At 36.7% G+C, this 26880-nt stretch overlaps 1 protein-coding gene across 1 annotated transcript in view; it reads left to right on the top strand.

The window, feature by feature from the left end:
* GRID2 (glutamate ionotropic receptor delta type subunit 2) overlaps nt 1-26880 on the top strand; it is a 1419162-nt gene that overhangs the window by 1197412 nt on the left and 194870 nt on the right. Inside the window, exon 13 of the mRNA XM_027060847.2 lies at nt 751-946. Coding sequence (XP_026916648.2) covers nt 751-946 — 196 coding nt within the window. The remainder of the gene's footprint in view (nt 1-750; nt 947-26880) is intronic.

Below are 26880 nucleotides of genomic sequence, written 5' to 3'. Positions count from 1 at the left end.
AATTAAAGCCAATACAGCAAAAGAAATATAGAAATAAGAGACAACAGCTTGCAGTGAAAATACTATAGCCTTTGAAGCCGGTCAGATCTACGTCTGAAACCTGTCTGATCCCTCACTGACTGTGCCATGGAGCACGTTTTTTTATACTCTCAACCTGTTTTTTCATCTATAAAATGGGTGAAATATTTCTGAAAATGGGGCATTGCTGTGAGAATAACGTACGTTATGTGCTAAATGTATGGGGTAGCCAATTGTTAAATAGTGACTATCATAAATACTAATTTTTAAGTAGTACACTTGACCTCAAAATATGCTGTTTATGCAAAATATAATTATTTTATAAAAATGTTCAAGCATTGTCACCTAAAAGAACATAAGCTTGAGGGTTATAACATATTGAACTTTTTAAAAACTAAATGATTATATGATTATCTAGCAATCTAATTTAATTTGTCTTTGCTTTAATGGCATTACTAGCTTTGTTTTTGCTCTCTTCACAGTGAAGTTCACACAAAAAAGCATTGTAAATTTTCATTTTTAGTAATGATTTTGCCTTCGAATGGTTTGTGGAAGTGCCATATACCCTAACAACAATTCTCCTTGTATATTACATTTTAATATTAAGAAACCACAGAATAAGAAAGCAATTTGACGTCTATATTATATTATTCTCTGCTTTCTATAGCTTTATTTCCAGTTGAAAGTGTTCAGTACTCTTTCTTGTGTCTTTCTTCTCTCCTAATAATGAAGATCTCTCCAGGACCTTTCCAAGCAAACAGACATCCCTTATGGCACAGTACTGGACTCTGCCGTGTATGAACATGTCCGGATGAAGGGAATGAATCCTTTTGAAAGGGACAGCATGTATTCCCAAATGTGGAGGATGATCAACAGAAGCAATGGATCAGAGAATAACGTTCTGGAATCCCAAGCAGGCATTCAAAAGGTACTGGTCATAGTTCTTCATTTAGAGTCCACTATTTTGTCTCCCATATTGAAATTGCTACATTGAGATTGGTTTATTTATTTTTATTTTAACTCCGACATAGAGTTTGTAGTTAAATTATACCTGCTATCGATTTACAGAAGATTTTGAGTTGACACATTGCCTAAGCAGAAGGAATTCAAAGCCTTCTGTGCTGTGTCTACTGGATCTGTCTCCAATGGAATTCCAAAGCTAGAAAACATAAGCTAGTGCATGAAGACCGAAAAAGTTTTTACAAGTCCCGTTCCAAATATCATTAAGATTATCCAATTCTTTCAGATGACTTTGGGGTACTTCCTATCCTGCATTTGTTTTTAGATGAAAACCTTATCTTTACTTATGATGTGGTGGGTAAAAGTTAATCTTGTCACTAAATAAGGTGCCTACAAATGTCTATTTCAAAAGTGAAAATCTTTATCTTTCTTTAAATAACCGTCATTTAGAAGATATTTTACCAGAGGAAAAAAAAGTATGAAGCATCCCTTTGTGTAAAACATGAAACTAGTTTTTATTCTGAGCTGTGGTTTATAAAAACGTATACAGGAGTAATCTTGTCTTCCTCAAGCCCTATCAATCTGCATGGAAGAACTGAATGATTGTTGTTTAAAATTATCCCAGTGGCTAGCACGGTAAAAATCACAATGGTTGACATTCAGTAAATAATTATGGGGTGAATGAATGAATGAATGGATGTCAATCACAGAAACAAGGGTGGTATACACTTTTTCTCTATAACCTTCAACAGCAGAGTAATTTGGACTCCATGTCTGAGTTCCTTGTTGGAGAACATTTTGATGGCTATAGAAAATATTCTGCTGCAGGTTCTAGCATTATTTTGTGCCTTTTCATATGATGTCCTTTATCTGCTGCTGCTATTATTATGCTTCCCTAGAGTGAACCTAGTTGATATCATTATTTTAAAAGCTAATGATGCTGATATAAACCTCTTTCCAAGTACTAATGATGCATTAGGATGTGAATGTCCTTGAAATGTTAGCAATGGCCTCTAACTCCTTCACCCTTATTATATTAAAGTCCTTTCCCAGGACCCAAGTATTGATCCTAAAATCCACTGGCTTCTAGAAGTTCGACAGTTACTGGGAGGAAGTGGAGGGTGGGAGAGAATCATTGAGTAAGTGGACTTATATGTTGCCTGGGGGAAATGAGAGGGTAGACATTTTAGGATTTACTAGATACACATAGGATATTAATGAATTTAAACCTCAGAATAAGAATACTAAGTGGTTTTTAGGAGAGTTCCTTTCCTTCATACTATTAATTGTTAAGAATAATTTTGTTTTCTTGAGGATGATTACATTCATAGGTTATATTTCTATTCTACATTAGAAGCCAAAGCTTTCCACACTTCCACACTTTACAACCTCTTTCTATACCATATCATTTAACATTCACTTTTTTTTCTCCAAGAAGACATAAGGATACTCAGAAAATATTTTAAGAAATATGTACTCACTCATTCATCATTTATTTATCCATTTTTTTCATACAATATTTGGGAAGTAACAATTCTGTACCAAGCAGTGATCTAAGAACTGTAGAGAACTCCACCACAGAGAAATGATCATGGGATCTGTGAAATATAGTCTGGTGAGAGAGAAAGAAAAGAAAACTAAAACACATGATCAAACAAAATGACTTAAATTATGATTAATGCTATGGAAAAAAAAAACTCGGGTGCTCTTATAGAAATTAAAGAGAACATCTACTTGAAGAAGAGTGATCAAGTATATTTCCCTGAGGAGATAAAATATTAGTGATGGCCTGCCTGATCAGGAGCTGTTCACGTAGAAGAGAGGGTGGCAAGGCATCCAAACAAAGCATAGCCTAGGCAAAAGCCTGAGGGTACATTCAAGAAGCCAGTTTAAAATCAACATGAATTGGGGCACCTGGGTGGCTCAGTCGGTTAGGCAGCGGACTTCGGCTCAGGTCATGATCTCCCGGTTTGTGAGTTCGGGCCCCTGTCGTGTAGGGCTCTGGGCTGACGGCTCAGACGCTGGAGCCTCCTTTGGATTCTGTCTCCTTCTCTCTTTGCCCCTCCCCACTTGTGCTCTGTCTCTCAAAAATAAATAATTGTAAAAAAAAAAAGTTAAAATCAACATGAACTGGAACATGTCAAATGAGAGAGCATGGAAGGAGGGATAGTAACAAGGGACAGATGATGAAGGACCTGTTGCCCTTAGGAATTCGGCTTTTATTTGGATGGGAAAAAAAATGCTACTAAAATAGGGGAATGTTGTGGTTCATTATTACCTCTCAAGAAGGTCTCTATAGCTGATGTATGGGAATTGGGTAAGAGTATGCAAAGAGTATAAACAGTGAGACAATAAGAGACTCATAAATTTCAGAGGTAGCCAGTCAAGTAGATACATGTAGTCAAAGCCTTGTTTTATTCTTATGTTCTTTCTCTCTCTCTCTCTCTCTCTCTCTCTCTCTCTCTCTCACACACACACACACACACACACACGCACGCACAGCTCATATACCTTCCATTCTTTGTAGTAATACAAATTGGGTACACTCCCCATATCCTGGCATTTCCAAAATAAATCATAAAGTTATAAGATATGAAATGGCACATAGAAGCTGTAAACGGTCATGTATGTATTAAGATATACATATATATATATTCCAAAGTCTTCAGAATTGTTTAAGAAAACATCTCTTTTTCAAAGTGTGTACACACAGTTTCCTACATTTTCTCTTTTTTCTTTTTTACCTTTATGTCTTTTAGCCATAAAGAATTTAATTTGACAGTTGTGTATATGTAAAGAGAAAGCATAAATATCCATACGGAGAAAATTTCAATCAGAGATTCTGTGAAATAAAAATGTTTTAGACTAGGCTATTGATAATTTTCCATCCTGTGCTGAGAAGATTGGTTAATTATTTTTTAGACTTTGCTGTTTCTTTTTCTTTAAATATATAACTATTGCATCACCTTTAAACTTGGGTTAGTGTTTCTAATGCTGTTACTGAATGTCACACATTTAAAAAAAAATCTATTATGAAAAATGGAAAGAACACTATTCCTAGAAAAAAAAAACCTATCTGCTTTCCTTTCCTGCTTCTTCTAGGTCTTAGGTGTATAGTTTTGGAGAAGTACCTTGGCTTCTCTAAGACTTATCTACTCATCTATACAATGATCACAGTGTGGGAATTAAAAACCTAGACTTTGCAGGCATGTCAACCTGGGTTTGAATACAGTTCATTTTTTTTTTAACTAAAATGTGTAAATGTGTCTAGTTACTTAAAACTCTCTGGACCCCAGGATTTTCATCATGCTGATAAGAATTCCTACTTCATATGGTTTTTCTCATTATTTAAAAAATACATATATATGTAGAAGCATCAATAAATAGTAGGATTAGAGCAATAAACTCATAAAATGATCCTTAAGATTACCTGAGGAATGTAAATGTGACTAATTTGTAACTACAAAGCTTTATTATTTAGTATCTTCTAAGGTTAAGTTAAAATTATACTGTAATGAAAAGAATAATTAATGAAAGAAGTAAAGAAGAACAATTTCTATTCCATGGTAGTCTACTGATAAAGACAGCTTATGAGTTTAAAATTGCAAATCATGTCACCTAGCATTATACCATATTCATTCCATTTTCTGATTTACCAGAGGGGTAGTGAAGAATGTCCTTATGAATTCATAATGGAAAATACCAAAGTGAAAATTACTTGTTGTATATACATTCTTCTAACCAAAATCAGAGTTAGCTGAAAATTGATTAGACAGAAAATAGGTAATAACCATAGAATGTCTTTTGGTTCAGTTTGCTAGGTCTTGGCCAGCTTCTCTTAAAACACAAAACCAACCAACCAAAATATAATAACCTTCTCACCTGCTAAAGCTCACTGGGAGCTTATAAGACTGAGAACTATGAGACATGAAATGTGGCTGTGCATTCTTCCTTGGGCAACTGGTCTTGCACATCCCACACAGCAGCTTCCTCTTCTCAGTCATCGGTTTCTAATTTGTTCAGGCAGAAAACACCGTAGAGGTCTTCTAGGTCAATTTTCCACAGAAGGCCAAACTTCTTCTACAGTATCTTTGACAAGAATTCATATATATAGTAACTGCCTTCCAGGAAAGCCTGAATCACTGTACAAACAATCCTAATTATAACTTTAAATAGAGACCATTAATGTCTCAGCTTGTGTTTGTTCTTAATAGTGCTACTAGTCTCATTAAGTTTCTCTCACTTGAAGGTAGAACTTGATCTCACATCGTTCTGCTCATACCAAAGAAAGCTGTATAAATGAGGATTAAGTAAATGAGTTCTGATCTGCTATTCTTGGGAGACATTCACCTGTAACAGACTAGCCTAATTAAACTGGAACAAATTTGTTTCCATCTTCCTCTTCTCAGGACTTTTTGCATAAATAGAAAAAAGGTATATGAAAAATATAACTGAAACTTTTAGTGCATTCATTCAACAATTATTTATTGAGAACCTTCTATGTATCAGCCAGTATTTTGGTTGCTGGAGTGAAAATAAATGAAAACAAAATGCCTCCACAAAGTTCACAGCCTAGTGTAAGAGGCAGACAATAAACAAATAAAACGTGTTGTGTTTCAGTAGTGATGTGTTAAGGAGAAAAAGTAGAAAGAGGGAAAAGGGAGACAAGAAGGAGATGGTCTGCCTTGTTAAATCAGATGTCCAGGGAAGGCTTCACTAAGAAAATGACATTGTGGGGGTGGTTCCTGAGTGGCTCAGTCGGTTGAGGTCTAACTCTTGATTTCAGCTCAGGTCATGATCCCAGCCTCACCTCAGGCTCCAACCTGAACATGGAGCCTGCTTAAGATTCTCTCTCTCTCTCTCTCTCTCTCTCTCTCTCTCTCTCTCTCTCTCTCTCAATCTTTATCTCCCTCTGCCCCTCTCCCTCCCCTCAAAAAAATTTTTAATAAAGAAAAATAAAGAAAATGACATTGGAATAAAGTCTTGAAGCAAGTGGGAAGGAGACAGAGAGGTGTTTATCTAAGGGACATGTTTTCAGATAGAGGGTCAGCCAATGCAAAGGCCCTGAGGTGGGAACATGCCTGGATGTTCTAAGACTATGAAGGAAGCTCATGTAAGTCAGAAATAAAGGATAATATCAGAAGTATAACAAAGTCAGAGAAGTAGAGGGCCAGGTGGTAGGGGAGAAGGTGTATCTTTGCAATCTTGTTACTCACAGTATGAGTAACAAGGCAACATCAGCATCACTTGAGAGCTTCTTAGAAATGCAGACTCCTGGGCCCCATCAGAGTCAGCCCTTCTGAATGTAAATGTCATTCTAAGAAGATTACCAGGTGATTTGTAAGCATGCTAACATCTGAAAATACTCATACAGGGCTGTATAGAACATATAGAACATTCTAAATGGGCTTTTACGGAGCTCCTGGCTGGCTCAGTTGATTAAGCATCCAACTTTGGCTCAGGTCCCAAGCCGTGGGGAGGGCTCTATGCTGACAGCTCAGAGCATGGAGCCTGCTTCAGATTCTGTGTCTCCGTCTCTCTCTGCCCTCCTCTGCTTATGCTCTCTCTCTCTCTCTCAAAAATAAATAAACATTTAAAAAAGTTAAATGGGCTTTTACTTCATGGGAGATACGAAACTTAGGAAGGTTTTGAACAGAAAAGTCACATGATAGGGGTGACTGGATGGCTCAGTTGGTTAAGTATCAACTCTTGATTTTGGCTCAGGTCATGATCTCACAGTTTGTGGGATCAAGCCCTGCATCAGGCTCTGCACTGACAGCATGAAGCCTGCTTTGGATTCTCTATCTCCCTGTCTCTCTACCCCTCCCCCATCCCATGCTCATGCTTTCTCTCTCTCTCTCTCTCTCTCTCTCTCTCTCTCTCTCAAAATAAATAAATAAACATTAATAAAAAAAGAGTAACATGATATAATTCATATTTTGGCAGGTCAAAAATAAAGATCTGACTAGAAATGGAGGATCTGTATGTAGAACTAAAAGAGAAGTCTCTGGTTATTTAGAGGGTGATATTTATTTCCTGACAACCTATTAAGCTCAGGTGTTGAAGAACAAATTATTCTAAAAGCTCTCAGCATTGAAGACTACTCAGGATTGAAAATCAGGATTGGTAGGATTAAAATCCTGTCCTAGCCAGAGGATCCTAATGGTAACTGCATAATACCTCAGACTACATAGTTCAAAGAGGATATAAAAATCTGATGGATACTATGGCAACAGGGAAGTGAGGGATGGTGTTGGCAGCAGCAGTTTTCAATCAGAAAGATAGCATCAATTTACAAGTCTAATTAGTCTACACAAGTCCCCGAGCTGTATAGGGAAAGGGAAACTGACAAGGTCCAGGTGTAGAGCAAAACCTCCAGGCTCAGGCCCCAGCTCTAGTGACAGCTGGAAAATTGGAGTATTGAAATGAAAGCCAAGACAAAAGATTGGTCATGTCAAATGGGCCACTATCAAGGACTTTTGAGGACTGGGGTAGAAAGACAAATTCTAGGTCCTATGAAATGGTGCGGTAGGCCTACCTTCTTTATTTACCTATGGCTGACAAAACTGGGTGGATTGAACCTCCCATTTTGTTAATTCATTCACAACCTATTCAGTGAGCACCGATCATTTACCAGGCCCTGTTCTGGGCATGAGAAATTAAACAGAACAAGCAAAGCCCCTACCCCAATGGAGATTATTTTGTAGTAGAGAGAAAAAAATAGACAATCACATAAACATATGCTATGAAGAAAAATTAGAAAGGTAAGGATGAAAGAAAGCAGAGGAAGAAAAGGGATGTTTGCCATCATATATAAAGTGGTCCCAGAAGGCATCTCTGAGAAAGTGACATTTGAGTAAAGACCTGAAAGAGGACAGGGTATACCATGAAGACAGTGGGGAGACAGGGCAGGAAGTGCTCTGACCAGAGGAATATTACTGCAGAAGGAATATTACTGCAAAATTCCTGAGGCAGAAACTAGCTTGGCATGATGGAGAGAAATGTCAAGACCAATATGGCTGAAGAAGGGTACATGGAGGCAGGGTGGCAGATAGGGTGTGCAAGGGAGATAGGTAGGAAATAAGGTCACATCAGGGATTAGGCTGGATGGTGACCTAAAAATGTTGAAGCTTGGGCCCCACTAAAGTTCCAACTGTATCTTTTTTTTTTTTTATTATCGAGATACAATGAACATATAACATTATGTTAGCTTCAGACATACAACATGATTCTATGGTTGTGTATATTGCAAAATGATCACCACAATAAATTTAGTTAACCTCCCTCACCGTTGTTACAAATTTTCTTTTTGTGATAAGAACTTTTAAGATCTATTCTCCTAGCAACTGCTATACATTCGATACAGCATTATTAACTATTTCACCATGCTGTACATTACATCCCATGACTTATTTATAACTAGAAGTTTGTACTTTTCAACCCCTTCTGCCCATTGTACCTTAATTAGGGAGTGGAAGGCATCTGAATATCTTAAATCCTTTCAGGTGATTCTGATTCACAATAAAGGTTGGAAATCACTGGTATAATACTTTGGAGCCATTTAAATTACTTTGATTTTGAATAATTCTGAGATAGGAAACCCAGGAAGGTTGTGAGTGGAAGAGTGACATGATCTGACTTACTTACAAAGGTCCACTCAAAGTGCTATGTGGGAGATAGGAGAGGTCAAGGCTGGAAGCAAAAACAGAGAGGAGATTACTGTTATAATCCAAGTGAGACATGATGGTGGATGGACCACAGTGGTTATGGTGGAAGTGGTGAGAAGTGATTGAATTTGAATACATTGTGAAGGTAGCTCTGACAAATTTTCTAAAAGATTGAATATGAGCTATGAAAAAGAGGAGTTAAAGATGAGTCCAATGTCTTTGGCCTAAGCAGTAGGAAGAATGAAATTAACATTTATTAAGGTTGAGAAAACTATGGGAAGAGCAGATTTGAGAAGCCAAATGAGAATTTGCCTTTGGCATGATAGCTAACATGAAATGTTTATTAATTATCCAGGAAAAGATGCCGAGAAAGCTGCTTTCTATATATGAGTTGACTGTTTAGGAGAAAGTTCCAGCTGGAGATTGGAGATTACTAACATAGAGTCTGTATTTAAAGTCATAAGACTCGATGATATCACTAAGGATATGTGTCTATCTAGAGAAGAAAGCTATGTAAAGACTAATCCCTGGGACAATTTAGTATTTAGAGGAGGGAGTGTTTAAAAGGGTATAACAGAATCAGGAAAGGATCAGCCAGAGAAGCAGGGAAAAAAAACAAAAGCAGTTGTTTAGAAGCCAAATGAAAAAGTATTTCAAGAAGTTAAAATGATCAACCGTCTGTGAAATGATGCTTATGGATCAAGTATAGTGAAGACCGAGAATTAATGATTTATTTGGCAACCAGGATTCTCTGGTGACCTTGAGAAGAGCAGATCTGGTAGAGGGAAAGGAGAAGGAATTAGAATTAGATTGGAGAGAAAAAAAGAATGAGAAGAGAAGCAGTGGAGATGACAAGAGTAGGTACTTTTATTTATTTTCTTTTTTATTTTAATTTTTTATTCAAGTATAATTAGTGTTTTATTAGTTTCCGGTGACAATGTAATGATTTGACAATTTTATACACTACTCAGTGCCCATCATGATAAGTGTGCTCTTAATCCCTTTTATTTATTTCACCTGTCCCTACCCACTTTCCCTCTGGCAACCACCCATTGTTCTTTATATTTAAGAGTCTGGGTTATTTTGTTTTTCTTGTTTCCTTTGTTCATTCATTTTGTTAGAGTAGGCACTGTTTTAAAAAATGTTTATTTTGAAAGAGAGAAAGAGATAGAGTGAGCAGGGAAGGGGCAGAGAGAATGGGGCACAGACAATCCTAAGCAGGTTCTATACTGTCAGCGCAGAGCCCAATGCAGGTCTCAAACTCATGATCTGTGACATCATGACCTGAGCTGAAATCAAGAGTCAGACACTTAACTGACTGAGCCACCCAGTCATCCCTAAACTAGGCACTCTTTAAAGGTGCTCTGCTAAGAGTAAATGCTGAGTAGTAGCAAGGAGGGGCCTGAAGTAGGATGTGATGTTTGGGAAAAAATGTTTGATGAAAAAAGATGTGTGCAATATCTGTATACTGATGGGATTATACAGTAAAGAGAGGGAAACTCAAGGTGCAGGAGAGATATGAGAGCTGCGGGAGATCTGACCTAGAGCAGGTGATAAGTAATGATATCTAGTACACAAGTGGAGGGTTTGAATGTAGGAGCACACTCCATCCATATTAAGAGAAGGTAGACTATATGGCAATACATGCAGATACGTTAGAAGATACAATGGTGCAAGTATGTGGAAGATCATTATTGAATGCTTGTATTTACTCAGAGAACTAGGAACTCAGGCCCATCACCAAAGTGTAAGCAACAGGATAAAGATTCTGGAGATTTGAAGAGAAAGAAGAAAGGAATGGTTGTTCGGGAGAATGGGAGGGACAGTAGGCTAGTGAAATGTAATAGTACTCCTGGAAAAAAACTAAAGGCCCTTTTGCAACAGTGATCATGACAATAAGATAAAACCAATCAGCATGACTGTGGGCTTTTCTCTAAGCCATCTTCAGCTGCCTGAGCATAAACATGGCGTCCACAGAGAATAGATTTCACCAGAATTAGTGTTTACCGGATAAACATGGTAGAAAAACAATGGAGTGAGGGAATTGAGCATATATGCAAAGAAATGATCATAATTATGAATCATGGAAGCTCATCTGTGTAGGAGAAAAGTGGTGACCCAGAGGAGATTGAGGTTGCCAGGAGGATGGCATGAACAATGGACTCTTGGTCTAAATGGACTGACGAACTGCTGGAGTCCATGAACCAAAAGGACAGGACTAGAAGTAATATGAAGTTTGTTCAGAGATGACACAGTTGAAATTGAGATGATGAAGAAAGTGCTAGTATTGTAAATAATGTGACATGGGAGTGGGTGGCTAAGGTGGGAAGAGAGACAGAATCTTCAAAGAAGAAGAAGCCAAGAAACTGAGAAGCCAAGTACTGGAAAAGGATATCTGTGTGAAGAATCAGATCACCAAGAATAACCACAGAACCAGAATTTGAGAGAGTGACAGAGAGCCAAGTTATAAAATCTTTGAGCAATATTGGAGTGACACGGAATCAACAGATGACTGCAGTAAGAATGAGTATAGTCTGATAGCATGAGCTTCAAAGCTAGAAGACTTTGGAGTCAAAGCTCTAGAAGTGGTTCAAGGGGCAAGGAAGATACCTTCCCATGATCCACCCCCAGTGGTATGAATGTTGTAGAAAAGAAAAATAGCTACAATTTGAGGAGACCAAAGGCAGTGTAATAAGTATATCCAGAAGAGAAGCAGGTTCTACCCTGTAAACCAAGGTAAAAGGAAACTAAAAAACAAAAAAACAGATTAAGGATATAGGCAGGGCTTGGGACAATCTCAGTTTTGCCAGATGTCCCACTGTTATTATTAACAGTACCCTTCTGATATTGTAACTTATAATAAAAAATATATGTTTGATCTTCCTCCTGTTTCTGGCACAGAGCTCCTAAATCCTTGGAATTTCCTAAGTGTTAAAAGCAATAGGGGTGTCTTTTATTACGTTAATAAGATGACTTAGGGACTGCATCTCCCATCCTTAGATGAGGAACGAATCAAGTGATTAGAGGGCTGAAACTTTCAGTCCCATCTTCTAAAGGGGAGGGGGCTATAGATTAAGTTTAATCACCAATGGCCATTGACTTAATCAAATATGCCTAGGTAATGATGCCTCCATAAAAACCCGAAAGGACAAGGAGAAGGTTGTTGGAACCAACCAGGAACACAGGTTAACAACATGAGCTTGCAATTGGCTTCTGATTCTGTAGAATCAGATGGTATCTCCTGTAGCTAGTGTCAGAATTGAGTTGAATTTAAGACACCAAACTGATGTCTGGGAATTGTTGATGTGCACCCTCCCCCAAACTACATCAAAATTGGTCCCAAAATCTTAAGACCCTTCATTCTAAAGGTTATTGCCATCAGAACAATAAATTGTATGATGGCCCCACACACAAGGATCATGGTAGTGGTGGAGTTCCATAGAGCAAGTGGAAGAGTCCAGAGAGAGAGGAATGGGAAAATTGGTCAAAGCCAAAGGATGCACATAGGAGTAACCTGGAAGTCTTGGATTTTTCCTGATAATGGACATTTGGGGAACTAGAGCCAATATAGGCTTTAGGCTCTCGGCAAATTGTTTTGGTAAATTAGTGAGTATGCAGTGAAAGAAGGATTCAGCATGTTTTGCCAGGAGCATTCTGACGATGGCAGGGTGGAGGCTTGGCTAAGAGCAGTCTTACCAACAGCTGAGAGATTTAAAGGCATGTCTTCTTCTCACAGCTAAGTAAGACTGGGAAAGGTAGAAGCTGCTGTCCTACACTTAAGAATGAAGCAAGCAGGAAACAAATTACATTTTAAAAGGCTGTGAGTACAAAACAAATTTCAGCTGCTACAGGTTTACATAGAGTAATCCCTGGTCTTCTGCAACTCAAACCCAAGAGCCACACTGGCTGTATTCTCTTTTCTAGTTGTTCCATTCCCCTTCCTGTTTGAGCTCTATAATATCATTTAGCATTGAGTAAGAAGACCAAAGTAGACAACAGCTATGAGAGCTTCAGTGAGTGACTTGGTAACATACTAAGTACATGACCTTAAAATAGGGGCTAGGCCCCATTACAGAAATGAATAATTAGACTGAACACACTTGGGGAAAATCAAAGCAAAATTCTAAACAACTTTGGGTTTTTGAAAATGCCAGGAGTCCTGGGCTGTCATGCCACTGTGCTTAGAGGTAGCAGTGCACTGAGGTGCCTGGGTGGCTGAGTCATTTAAGTGCTCAACTTCAGCTCAGGTCATGATCACACTGTTCATGGGTTCATGCCTCACATTGGGCTCTGTGCGGACAGCTCAGAGCCTGGAACCTGCTTCAGATTCTGTGTCTCCCTCTCTCTGCCCCCCCCCCCCGCATATAAAAATTAAAGTAAAAATAAAGTAGCAGTGCATTTGCTATATTTGCTATTTTGCCAAATGATTTCAACAAACAGTATATGACTCACTTTAGCACTTCACCACACATCTGGGAGCTCAGATCCCAGTGGCATATTTTCTGTTTGCCCAAAATCAAAGTTTTCAGGTCCATGTCAGTTATCATGCAGTGAAAGTACATCAATGGGACAATTAAAACAAACAAACAAACAAACAAAACACAGTGATCATTCCCAGCAGCCCTGCCAATGCATTTTTAATGTCTGGGATTGGGCATTTTTAGTATTACATTTTTAGAACATTTTTTTTGTTTGCCATACTCTTTATGGATGTTTGAAATCAAAATTAGTCTTGAGTAGATATTTTCTCAAAGGGAAAAGGAGAAGCCCCATACTATATACTTCTTAAGCAGTCATAAGCATTTTAACCTCAGTGAGAATATATTAGGTCATAACACACAAAGCAAACTGAAAACTGAAAGATTTTTTTCTACATTCCCAGATAAAATAGATACAGATTCTGTAAATTAAAGTGAAAGTAATAAAGTGATGTTTTTGTATACAAAGATGATACTACTAAACTGCCATTAGCAGAGCAGCTAATTTTAAAATTGCTTTTTTACTATATAAGTGATTTAATCCATGATGAAAGCCAGACCTGCTCCAATTCTTCTTTTAATTAGCTCCATTCAATTCCAATTCATCTACTCATTCACTCATTCCTTTAATCAGCAAACATTTATTCAGGGGCTGCTAAGTACCAGAAACTATGATAGGCACAGAGAATGCAGAGATGCATTAGTGCAGAAAGGGTGGGACAGTATAATGCAGCCCAGTAGCTAACCTATGGGGAAATGTACAAGATGCCATGAGAAAACAGAGAAAGGGAGATGACTCTGGTTCAGATCACAAAGACTTCCAAGAGGAGGTAATGTCAATCTTAGAGTAATTAGGATTTAATTAAGTGAAAGTGAGATAGGAATAGGTAGGATGAGAAGGAGACAGCCTGAACGAAAACATGGAGGTGGGCAGAACACAGTACAGGCAAGAAACAAAATTAGATATAAGGCGTTTCTGTTAGTCAAGGTTTTCTAGAGAAAAAGAACAATACCTGTATTCATATATCACATTCATATATTTGTGTGTATATATGTGTGGAGATATGTTTATACACAAAATAAGATTCTTATAAGGCATTGGCTCATGCAATTATGGAGGCTGACAAGTCCCATGATCTGCTGTCTTCAAGCTGGAGACCCGGGAAAGCTTATGATTTAAATTCCAGAGAAGTAGGACCACTGATGGTATAAATCCCAGTTCAAGGGAAGGAGTAGACTGATGTTCCAGCTCAATAGTCAGTCAGTCAGGAGGATGAAGCGAGGAAGGGGCGGGGGGGCGGTGGGAGAAGGAGAGAGAGACAGAGACAGAGACAGAGACAGAGAGAGACAGAGAGAGAGAGAGAGAGAGAGAGAGAAACTTCTCTACCTGTTTGTTCTGTTCCAGCCCTCCACAAGTTAGACATTATCCACCTACACTGGGGAGGTCAATCTGCTTTACTCAGTCTACCAATTCAAATGCTAATCTCTTCTAGAAGTACACTCATGGGCACACCCAGAAATAATGTTTAATCAGATATCTGGGCATCCCATGACCGAGTCAAGTTGACACATAAAATAAACTATCACAGTGCTACAGTATAGTGAAAAGGGGGTAGGACGTGCAGTTTATAAGTGTGGATGAGACACCTGCTAGGCCATGTATCATCTGACTCTGCTATTTGGATATTAATTGTACAGGTTAACTAAATGTGCAAGAAGGTGTGAAAAGAATAACGAAAAATATTTGAAAAGAAATACCTGAATTGGAAAGAAGATATAGCCACTTTGGACCTCAGTTTTCTTCTTTATCTTTATAATTGTGCAAATGGAATAGATGAATTCTGAGAATACTTCTGGAGCTAATTTTGGACCCTAATTTCAATCTGTTTAATAGGCACAGGAGAAATACACCTCTCAGGGAGCTACTGAGGCCCCTAGTGGGAGCACCGGTCCTGGTTTAACACATAACCTGGTGCTCAAGCATTCCTTCCACAAAAGAATCCCAGCTTTGTAGTTCCCCAGGATGAAAGATAATAGATAGATGCATCTTTGTCTCCTTGTGGTTCCATTATGTTCACAAACTTCTTTATCCAACAGATAGTATAAATGACCCATTGCCGTGGTTTAGTTCTTACTCTCAAAGTTACTTCCCAAATTGGAAAATGCTTATACATTTAAAAATTTTCTGTTGGAAAGTACAACAAAAGTAAAAAGTATAAACCCACCATAATTATATAATCATCTCACTCTATCCATTACAATTTTACCCTCAGTTAACCTCCATTAAAATAGCAGGGTGCACAACTTCATGACTTTCTTCTTTAGTTAATGGGCACCTATATGCACACAGTTTTTTGTTTGGTTTATATTTGGACTTGTTTTTAATGGACTGTTCTCTGCCTTTGTCTTTATCAATCTCTGTCATTAGCATCTTTCAAGTTAGCACGTATATTTATACCTCATTTTAATACACTCAAAATATTCTATGAACTATCATTATTTATCAAATCATTGCCCTTGGTGAATACTTTGAATGGTTCTCATATCCTGTAAGTAGCTACGGTGAACATTTATTTTTATATATTTGTTATTTACTTTTGTAAAGACAGTCATAAAAGTAGGATTCTGAGTTAAGGAGTATATGCATTTGCAAATTTAATAACCACTCTCAAAGTAGTATCTAAAAATGCTGAACCAATTTCTACTTCCAGTACAAAGGAGAGTTCTGTTTTCCCACTTTCTTGCCTGAAATTGCCAGAAGTAAAATGTACTACATTTTTATTTTTTCACTTTTACAAAAATGATGAATGAAAGGTATCTCACTCTTATTTTCACTTTTCTGATTATGAGGGGGAGCATTTTTTCAAATGTGTATTAGCTTTTATGTGTCGTCCTTGTTTTGCTAATTTATTTCTTTGATCCTTTTATTGACTTGTTATTGTCAGTTTTAATAGCTCTTTTTTAAAAGATTAGTAAGAGGGGAGACTGGGTGGCTTAGTTGGTTAAGCATCTGACTCTTGATCTCGGCTCAGGTCATGATCTCAGGGTTCGTGAGTTTGAACTCCACATTGGGTTCTGTCCAGACAGCACGGAGCCTGCTTGGGATTCTCTCTCTCCTCTGTCTGCTTGCACACGTTCTCTCTCTCTCTCTAACTAAATAAATTTTAAAAAGTAATAAATTAAGAAGATTACTCAGTAATAAGATTACTAAGTTATAAGTAATCTTATTAATTTATAAGATTAATATGAGTACTTTGTTTTCTTTTGTCACTCTACCTTTAACCCATCAGACTTTTCTAATCCGTGTCCACATCCACATTTACACTGTCAGTTAAACAGATGTACTGGCAAGCTAACACAATTTGGTCAGGCCCTAATATAAATCCACATGCCCCAAGGTACACTTCATAAGACAACATTTCTTTTTGCCCGACAGTACTTTCAAAGAGTAGCATTTACTTTGTGAAAAATGGGAAAAGCTAAATGATTTTGTAAATATGCCTCTAAGCTGGCCACTGTTTGCTATCTTCCCTTTTATCCCTAAGAATATTAATATAAATAAGAATTGTATAATACTTAGTTCCCTACTAACAAATCTATGCTGAGAGGGCTTCAAGTTCTTGAATGCTTTTCTATAGCAAAGATATTGGACTTTCATGGATATGTATTTGTTTCCATTACATTGAGCTGTAGACCTTTAACACATACTTTGAATTTTTAGCTTCTCATCAAACTCTCCTTTCCTCACTAGAAGAATTAGCAGTCTAACTAGGTTTTATTTGCATTCCTGTGAGTTCCAGCCCTTGGTTGTCCTTTCATATATATGCTCAAAGGGGCCTTTCTCTCCTCTCACTCTGATTTATGTGCTCAGTGTTCTACTGTGATTTTCAGCTTCTCTACTGCTGAATTCAGTTCTGCTACTAAAGCTTAAATGCCATGATTACTACCGTATCACTGTGCTTTAACATTTCTCAGATTAATTGTCATCTTAACTACTAAAGCTTCTGATTACAAATTCCTCCTTTATTGTTAAATATCCATAGTACTATTGTTTTTCTTATTTTAAATCAATATGGTTTGTAAAATCCTTTAGGGCTCTGCCATCTGGCACCAACTCATCTAAGAGATAATAAAATAAAATTTCAATGCCTTGATGGTATTTGGGGGCAATAAATATATTATAAAACCATGCTTATGCTTGGTAGAAAATAACCTGCATTTTCAAATTTATCTTTATTTCTTCTATTACAGATAATATTAAATACAGGAATTCAGAAGTGCAGAATAGGTTTTTTAAAAGTCTATAACTGGAGCGCCTGGGTCACTCAGTTACATGTCTGACTTTGGCTCAGGTCACGATCTCACAGTTTGTGGGTTCGAGCCCGACATCAGGCTTTCTACTGTCAGTGTAGAGCCTGCTTCAGATCCTTTGCCCCAGCTCTCTCTGCCCCTCCCCTGCTTGTGCTCTTTCAAAATAAATAAATAAACTTTATTTTATTTAAAATGAAGCTCCATAACTAAGGGTAGATTTTCTATTTTTATGTCATAAAGAGTTAGTTTATAATATAATCTGACTATATGGCATTAATAGTTTTCATATTTAACATTCAACATATAAATTTTATTGAAATTTAAATTTTATTTATTTATTTATTTTAAATTGTTAAATACTTGTAACATAAAATTTACCATCTTAACCATTTTTATATGTATGGTGTAGTGGCATTAAGTACATTCTCATTATTATACAACCATCAACATGATCCGTCTCCAAAATTCTTTTCATCCTGCAAAATTAAAATTCTATAGCCATTAAAGAATAGCTTCCTATTCCTTCCTCCCCCAAAGCCCTGGAAACCAACATGCTGCTTTCCGACTTATGCATTTGTCTGCTATAGGAAACTCATGTAAGTGGAATCATGCAGAATTTGTCTTTTTGTGACTGTTTCACTTAGCATGACACTCATGGTTCACCACGTTGTAGCATGTGTCGAATGTCTTTCCTTTTTAAGGCTGAATGATATTTGTTTCATTGTATGTGTATACCGCATTTTGTTCATCCATTTATTCCTTGATAGGTATTTAGGTTTCCTCCACCTTTTGGCTATTGTGAATAATGCTACTAATTACAATGGTTGTTCAAATATATTTGAGTCCCTTTTTTTTTCAGTTCTTTTAGGTATATACCTAGAAGTGAAATTGCTGGCTCATATGGTAATTCTATTTTTAATATTTTGAGGAATGGCATATTGTTTTCCCCAGTGACTGCGCCATTTTACATTCCCACCAATAGTGCACGAGGGTCCAATTTCTCCGTATCCTCACCATCACTTATTCTGTGGGTTTTTTTTTGATGTTTGCCATCTTAATAGGTGTGAGGTGGTACATACAGATTTAAGTTCCATTTTAAGATTCCTCTTTTTTAAGAGGCACTCTTTTGGCTAACAAACTCAAATTGCCATAATCGCCATCATTTATTCCAATAGAAATTAGATTGTACTAGGAGTTATATAAAGCCTAGAATTCATGAGAGGTAGGACTTGATCCAACCCACAAAAACGACTCACCAAGAGTGATTCTTAAAGACAGAAAAGACCAATAATCTAACAACCTGCTGGAGGCAGCAAGAGAAGCAAATCAGAATGGGAAAAGAGGCATACATAGTTCAACAAAAGAAAACAAAGCCCATGCTATTCTAACATGCCCAGTTGAGAAGTGTTGGTTTTTCTAAAGTCTCTGGGAATGTTTATCTCTATTACCTATTCCTATTCCCAGAATTCATCACAGTCATAGATCTGAAAGGGAATGGGAGATCATTCAGTTTAATTATTTCATTTTATAGATGAGGAAATTATACCTGAAAAGGTTAAGTGATTTACCGCAGACCACACAACTAATTAGTGTCTAGATTTATAACTAGAGCTCACATCTCTTCACTCCTGCTCACCTGTTCTTTCTATCACAATAGTAGAACTTAAAACTCTAATGTCCTCCAAAATGTAATTAAAATTCACATCACAATTTGGGTGGTTCTCAAGCTTTATAGAATACTAAGAATTCCCAAGAGCCACTACACAGAATGCTTATTCCCCAACTCCAAACCCAAAATATTAAGATTCACTGGATCAGGGATGAGACCTCCAGAATGAAAATTTTAACAAGCAGTTCAGGTGTTTCTGATGATTATTCTCAGAATATCTTGTGAGAATGACTCTTCTAGTAGTTATGTAAAAGCCCTTGTCCTAGGTCAGTGATCCTCAAAGTGTGAGTGCTGGGCCAGTGGCAGCAACACCACCTGGGAACTTGTGAGAAATGTAACACTTGGATCCCAGTCCAGAACTACTTAATCAGAGACTCTTAGGGGTGGGGTTGGAATAGCATACATTAACCATCTCCTCCAGTGATTCTGATGCAACTGAAGTTTGAGATCCATTGGCGTATGCTATAGTTTAGTACAAGCAAGCCACTTATTTTATTCTATCACTCTCCAACAAGAGGTTTTAGATATCCAAAGCTTCAGGTGCATCTAGGTAATCTGAAATCTTTTATCATTAAATGATACTACCAGGCTTTTTTATATGTATACACGATTTTCTGGAATGTTTCAACACTAAGTAACAAAACCTTTGCTATCATTGCTCCTTACATGCAATTAATCAGTAAGAAGAGGTTAAGTGAGGGGCACGTCAAGTGGCAAATGTTGCCTCTCCCCTTGTGACAGGATTTAATTTGGGGGAACAAGACAACTCTTATCTGCGTGCTGCACATCTCTACCTGGATGCCCTGCCAGTGCTCCTGCTAACCTTATGTCTAACACTTAACTAATTGTCTTTCTGTGCAAGTTGATGCCTATCTTTCTGTGGTTTTGATTTCTGTTAAAAACACCAATACTCTCCCTGCCATCCAGGCTAGAAATTGAGGAGTCATTTTCATTGCATTTCGTCTTTCTTACCAGAGCCTATTAATTGCTTTAACTATCAAATCCTGCCTCCACAGCCTCTCTCCCATTTATCTCTCTTTTCCTTCTCCACTTCCAGTTGAGCAATTTGCGTCATTATGACAACCCTCCTGGACTGTAGAAATAGCTGATTGCCCCTCTCACACCAATTAATCCTCCCTCAGCATAGTTCTGATAGCAATGTATCTTTGCTCAAAAGCCTCTTTGTCAAAAAATGAATAAACACTAAAATTTTTTTTTAAATGTTAGATAACAGATACACAAAAACAGGCATGATGAATGATTCTCCCAATATTGATTTAAATCAGTGATGTGTGGTTGTGTACAGTAAATATATATATATATATAAATCAATATATATATATATATATATCATACATAAAAATGTAATTGTTTGCAGATTTCATAGCTTATACCTGAACTATTATAACATAATGTGCTCATTGGATTAACCCAGGAAGGTTGATTCTGAATTCCTAGTTTTTTCTATATTTACAATTATTTTTTCCTCGTTAGAATTAATTACAAATTGGGGTGCCTGGGTGGCTCAGTCAGTTGAGTGACTGACTCTTGATTTTGGTTCAGGTCATGATCCCAGGGTGGTGGGATCGAGCCCAGAATCGGGCTCCACCGGGCGGGGCATGGAGCCTGTGTGAGATTCTCTCTCTCTCTCTCTCTCTCTCTCTCTCTCTCTCTCTCTCCCTCTCTCTCTTTCTCTCTTCCTCTGCCCCTCCCCCCTTCTAAAGTAAAATTAAAAAATAAAAAGAATTAGTCCCAAATTTTGTGCAAAGATTTAGGATAATTTAACTCTGATAATTTAATCTCTTAGGATAATTTAATCTCTGATAATTATCTAACAATGTTCTCTTACACATTTCTTTCAGAGTCCAAGATAGCATATTGGACTTTGGCTTATGTTGTTTAGACTTTGCAGGGAAACAAAATGGAATTTGAGTCTGAAACTGCCCACTAAGCTAGCCATAAGGCCCACTAAGCTAGTCATGATCCTGAGAAGTTAAATTTCCCTAAACATGACATACCCTAACAGGGGAAAAAAATGTATGTTAAAATATGGAAAAATAAAAAGAAGTCAGAATCAATACAAATTCAATGAATGCCTCTATCTTAATCCCCAGAGCTTCAGTTTTTCACCTGTTAAAAAAAACCAAAAAACACACACACACAGTGGGAACATAGGAAACTGCTAGGAAAACGTAAATACACACTAATCATTGCTCTTCCCTTCCCTGACACTAAGGCCTTTGTTGATTTTCACCTAGTATGTTAAGCTTGAGAGCCCCATCTGCTCAGCAGTATGTAAATGTGATGGGATGTTTCTGCCTCAAATTATATCACTGTCAGAAATGCATTGCAAGTAATACTTTTGTGTATTTAACTCTACATATAAAATATTTAGCCTACAGGAAACTTATGAATTACAGTCAAGTAAAATACTGCACTCGAGCTGTGAAGCTAAAGAAGCTTTTATCAGCTTTTCAGCTCAAAATATCACTATTCTCCTTCACCATGTTAACACATAAAAGATATACACATTTAAGTAATTCTATCAACAGTGATAACCTTATTTCTCCATTTGAGATTTAGGATTAAATAATTATATGCAAATTTAGACAAATTCCTTTTCTACCTTAGGGAAACTAATTAAGTTTGTCAATCTAGCTGCTTTTGGAAACCGCTTCGCATAATATACACAATAATATATAACTCAAATCTCAGTTCTCAGCGCTGCATACCCTAAAACTGTCCACAGTCTTTTGCATGTATTTTTAGTAATACACTGTTTGAAAATCAGGAGCTGTGTCTAGAGCCTTAGAATTGCTTTTTCGTTTTGTTTTTGGGTTTGTCTATACCAACAAATGCATCTTTTAAGTTGAATATGTTGTGAAAGCCACTGAACACTTTAACTGGCCAAAAACCTTTGCCCACTTGATATTCTCCACCTATCATCTGGCTGTTTAACATACAGTTTTCAAACTTATTATATTCAGCACTCAGTAGTTGCTCTACTTTTCATATTTTCTTTTTCAGTTACTAGCAAATCCATCTTTTAAATTTCATAGTACCAAAGCCTTGAAATCATTCTTGACTTTTCTGTCTCACATTCCATGTCTGATGCATCAGTAAATCTTACTGGTTCTTTATTTAAGAACACATACAGCTTCTCACCATCCCCACTGCTATTACTCTAGTCCACACCACCATGATCTCTTTCCTGGATTATTGTAATAGCTTCCTACCTGAACTTCCTGCTTCTCTACTCTACTCAGCCACAGTCTATTTTCAATAGAGCAATCTAAATGAACCTGTTATTCTTTTATTCAAAACTGTCCAATGGCTCCCCACCTCATTCAAGACAAGAGCCAAGATCCTTACAATGGCCTATAGGGTGGAAATGATCTGTGACTTTCCATTTTGTTATCTTTCTGATGAATGGTTCATCTGATCTCTTTGCTTTTTCTTAAACATGCCAAACACACACACACACACACACACACACCCCTTTTAAACCTTTTCACTGGCTGAATTCTCTTCCTGGATTGTTCTTCCTCCCATAGAGCTTTGCTGCTTATTTCTTCACCATCTTTGAAGTGAGTCACCTTCTCACTGAGACCTTCCCTAACCACCTTTTTTGTTTTTTTAAAATTTATTTATTTATTTTGAGAGACAGCGTGTATGAGTGGGAGAGGGGAGAGAGAGAGAGAGAGAGAGGGAGGGAGAGAAAGAGATCCCAAGCAGGCTCCATGCTGTCAACACAGAGCCCGACATGGGGCTCAGACTCATGAACCATGAAATCATGACCTGAGCCAAAATCAAGAGTCCGACTCTGAACTGAGTGAGCCACCCAGGTGCCCCTCTAACCACCTTTTTGAAAATGCAAAACCCCTCATAATTTGGCATTTCATATACTCCTTCCCTGCTTTATTTTTTCACCATAGCATAAATAAGTCTATAATTTACTTGTATGCTTTATTTATTAGCTGTTTTTCTGCACTAAATGAAAGTTTCATGAGGGCAAGGTTTTTGATCTATCCCAACAACCTATAATAGTGCCTGAAACATAGAAGGTTCTCAATAAATATTTTTGCAAACTTATTTTTGCCCCTAAAAGATACTGAAAATCATCAAAAAAATTGAATTGGTCAAAAACAAGTAGCCTCTATGATTTCCTTTTTGTATAATAAAAAATTATTGTAAGTATATCAAAAAAATATTGTAAGTATATCAAATTGTCAATTATTAAATTTTAGAATTCAAAATATACAATACTGGAAAAGTGACATATATAATATTTTTTTCCAGTCACTGCTTCATTAGTCATTTATAACAGTTACCATACTTAAGAAGTTACTACTTGGGTCATTTGCTAGAGAATGTTAGTTTATGTAAAATTAGTATTTCTATTTGTTTTTGTAACCCATCTTTCTTTAACCGATATATTTCATAATTAAATTAGTACCTCCAAAAATACTTATAGCTTTATTAAAGCTGTTCAGTGGGAACTTTTCTGGTTATCCTCTGTGCCTGTAGAATACTATAGGATAATTTATCAGGTTATCTAGTTTACTTCCAAGCATCTGAGTTAACAAGATATCATTTCAATCTAAAATCAGCCCAGCAATAAGCCCCAGATGGTTGTGGGCAACAAAACGTCTTGACCAAGAAAAACGGGAAAACAGATCAGGCCAGAAATGCTGAAAGATGTGGTGAATAAAAAAAAAAAAAAAAAAAAAAAAAAAAGCAGGCTTGTAGAAACCACCACCAGTGAGAGATGTTGTGTGCGTTACAGTTTTGTTGGCCATTTGGTTCTATGATTAGGCCTGCCTTCCATTTAGGATTTATAGAAGGGTAACTGAAATGTGATCTAGGAGGCTTTTCTTTCTTTTTTTTTAATATGAAATTTACTGTCAAATTGGTTTCCATACAAGACCCAGTGCTTATCCCAACAGATGCCCTCCTCAATGCCCATCACCCACTTTCCCCTCCCTCCCACCCCCCATCAACCTTCAGTTTATTCTCAGTTTTTTAAGAGTCTCTTATGGTTTGGCTCCCTCTCTAGGAGGCTTTTCAAAACTACCTATTGACTAACTAGAGAATCAAAGAACATGAGAACCAGGAAGGACTTCAGGAGTGATAGATTCTAACGTCCTCTGATATATAGAGACCTCTTTTCCCAGTCTTACAAGCCCACTTATTTCACTTTTGAACTATTCAATTATTGAATGCCTTTTTCATACTACTCCAGAATCTGTCTCCCTATATCATCCACTCACTGCTTCTAGCTGCCCTTTATATAAGCATAAATGCTTCAAATATTTAATCCCAACTTTAAATTACCACTTACTAAATTAAACATCTCTTTAATTGTTTCTCAGATGCCATGTTTTTCTAAAAAATTAATTTCTTCTGAATTAATGGTTTTGTTCAATGTCTGTCCTAAATTATTATTCCCAAAGCTGAACACAGTATTTTCAGTGCATTGGTCTGACCGACTCAGACATGTATTAATTGATACACCTTGAAAGCCACACCACAGAGGTAATTCCTATTAAGCTTACACCTACTCAAATGCTTAGATCTTAGTAGGACTGTGTATTCAGCCAGTCCCTCCAAAGTAAAAAGTATATAGAATTATATCTCTAAAATTGCTCCTTAGTTTTTTCTGTTCTCTCTAGCTTTAGGTTATATGCAATTTGTGAAGTATACCTAGCAAACATTCATTAAAGACTTTAAAAGAAAATTGGGGGCTCCTGGGTGGCTCAGTCAGTTAAGCGTCCAATTCTTGATTTCGTCTCATGTCATGATCTCACTGTTCATGAGATCAAGCCCTGCATTGAGTTCTGTGCTGACAGTGTGGAGCCTGGTTGGAATTTTCTCTCCATCTCTCTCTGCCCCTCCCCCACACTCGCTTGCACTCTCTGTCTTAAAATGAATAAACTTAAAAAAAAAAAAGAGGAAAATTTAATTTGGGGATAGGGTTAAATGCAGAGACCTGCAAGATCCTAAGGTTGATATGAATACATGAAATAATATTTTGAATACAGTGTTTAATTTATTTTAAAACCAGGGTGCCTGGATGGCTCAGTCAGTTAAGTGTCAGACTTCGGCTCAGGTCATGATCTCACAGTTCACTAGTTTCAGCCCCATGTCGGGCTCTGTGCTGACAGCTCAGAGCCTGGAGCCTGCTTCTGATTCTGTGTCTCCTTCTCTCTCTGCCCTTCCCCTGCTCATGTTCTCTGTCTCTCTCTCTCTCTCAAAAATAAAACATTTAAAATTTTTTTTAATTTATTTTAAAACCTAGCTTATCTTATTATCCAGGATACATTATTCTCTTGTTGACAAAATAATTTAAAACATTATGTTGAATTTATATGTATTTATGTGATATATTACAATTTATATGTAAATACTACTACATTGTCTATAATTTCTAATAGCCCTGTCACTAAGAAAATGTTATTAGTTTGTTATGACTTGTTCTTACTAGACACAAGATGCTACTTATAATTATCACTCTCTTTTCTAAGTATCCATAAATGAAATATTTGTTCCAAAATGGGCCCCAAAATATTGCCCGTGAGTCATATTACCCATTTTAGAAAAAAATGAAACACTTCCCAATTTATACAAATACCATTGTTGAAGTCATTCCCTTCTACCACATCCTTGATTTCTCAAAGTTTGCAACAGCACTTTCTGAATCACATATGCAAATTGTTCAATGTGTAGGTGTCTCCATATTTTGCTGATGACACACCCCTAGCAATAAAAATTATTGCATATATTCCCTAATATATATCTTTCCTTATTTCTACTTATATACATAATCTAAAAAATTGAAATAAGCAATAATTTTAAATCTTACTGTATTTTTTGCAATTTTTTCCCACTAAAAATCATGCCAGTACTTTTAAGCGAGAGCAAAGTAACTGAACATGTTTCATTATATTTTGAAGTCTTAACTCTTTGATATATAGCCATGAGATTATGTTTATATATTCTCTGGATTTAAAAAAAAATGCTCTCCTAAAAACTAAAATGTTTCACTAACTCATCCTAACATATCTTTACATAGTCATTAAGAACTTATCAAAAGCAAGATTTTGTTCTCTAAGTTTCCTATGATTTCCATCTCACCAAGTAGTAATTTCATGATCTATTAATTTAGGCTTTTATTTTGTGTTTATGTAGTTCAATTATGTGCCTTGAATTGGGCAGGTTTTTTGAAAAAATCTTTTAAGACATAGATTGTATTTACAAAGAATTTTGCCTTCTAAGTAAGACAAATCATATAAACAAAAGCCTATGATACATGCTGAAAATGGATAATTACAACCAAAGAAAGGCACAGAGTAAGTTCTGTGAGAATTGGCAAAAGAAAATATAATTCATTTTTTATTTTAGTATCTTTAAAATTGAATCTTATGTAGCAGTTCCCCTCATTATTTGCTTGATTCCTGTGAGATAAAACTGGCTACAAGGCAAATCAAGATTTCATTCACAAATTATATTGGATTGAATGGAAATTGCAAAAATATTGCTGGAGAATTGGTACCTCTTGTCACTATTACACCTTGCTTCTGCGTTAGTTTTATCATCCATGTTAGAAAAATTTAGTCCTTATCCTTTATTGACCAAACGCAATGCAGAACAAGCCCCTAAAAATTACCTTTTAATCCTAAATATTTACCCCCTCCTTTCCACCATTGGTTTACATCAGAATTTATTAACTTTCTCCTTTTATTCTTCTTTTCATCTCATTTTTATCTCCATACCACAG

This window comes from Acinonyx jubatus, chromosome B1, assembly GCF_027475565.1.
Source record: "Acinonyx jubatus isolate Ajub_Pintada_27869175 chromosome B1, VMU_Ajub_asm_v1.0, whole genome shotgun sequence".
NCBI classification, from domain to species: domain Eukaryota; kingdom Metazoa; phylum Chordata; class Mammalia; order Carnivora; family Felidae; genus Acinonyx; species Acinonyx jubatus.
This window is presented reverse-complemented; position numbering and strand designations above follow the sequence as displayed.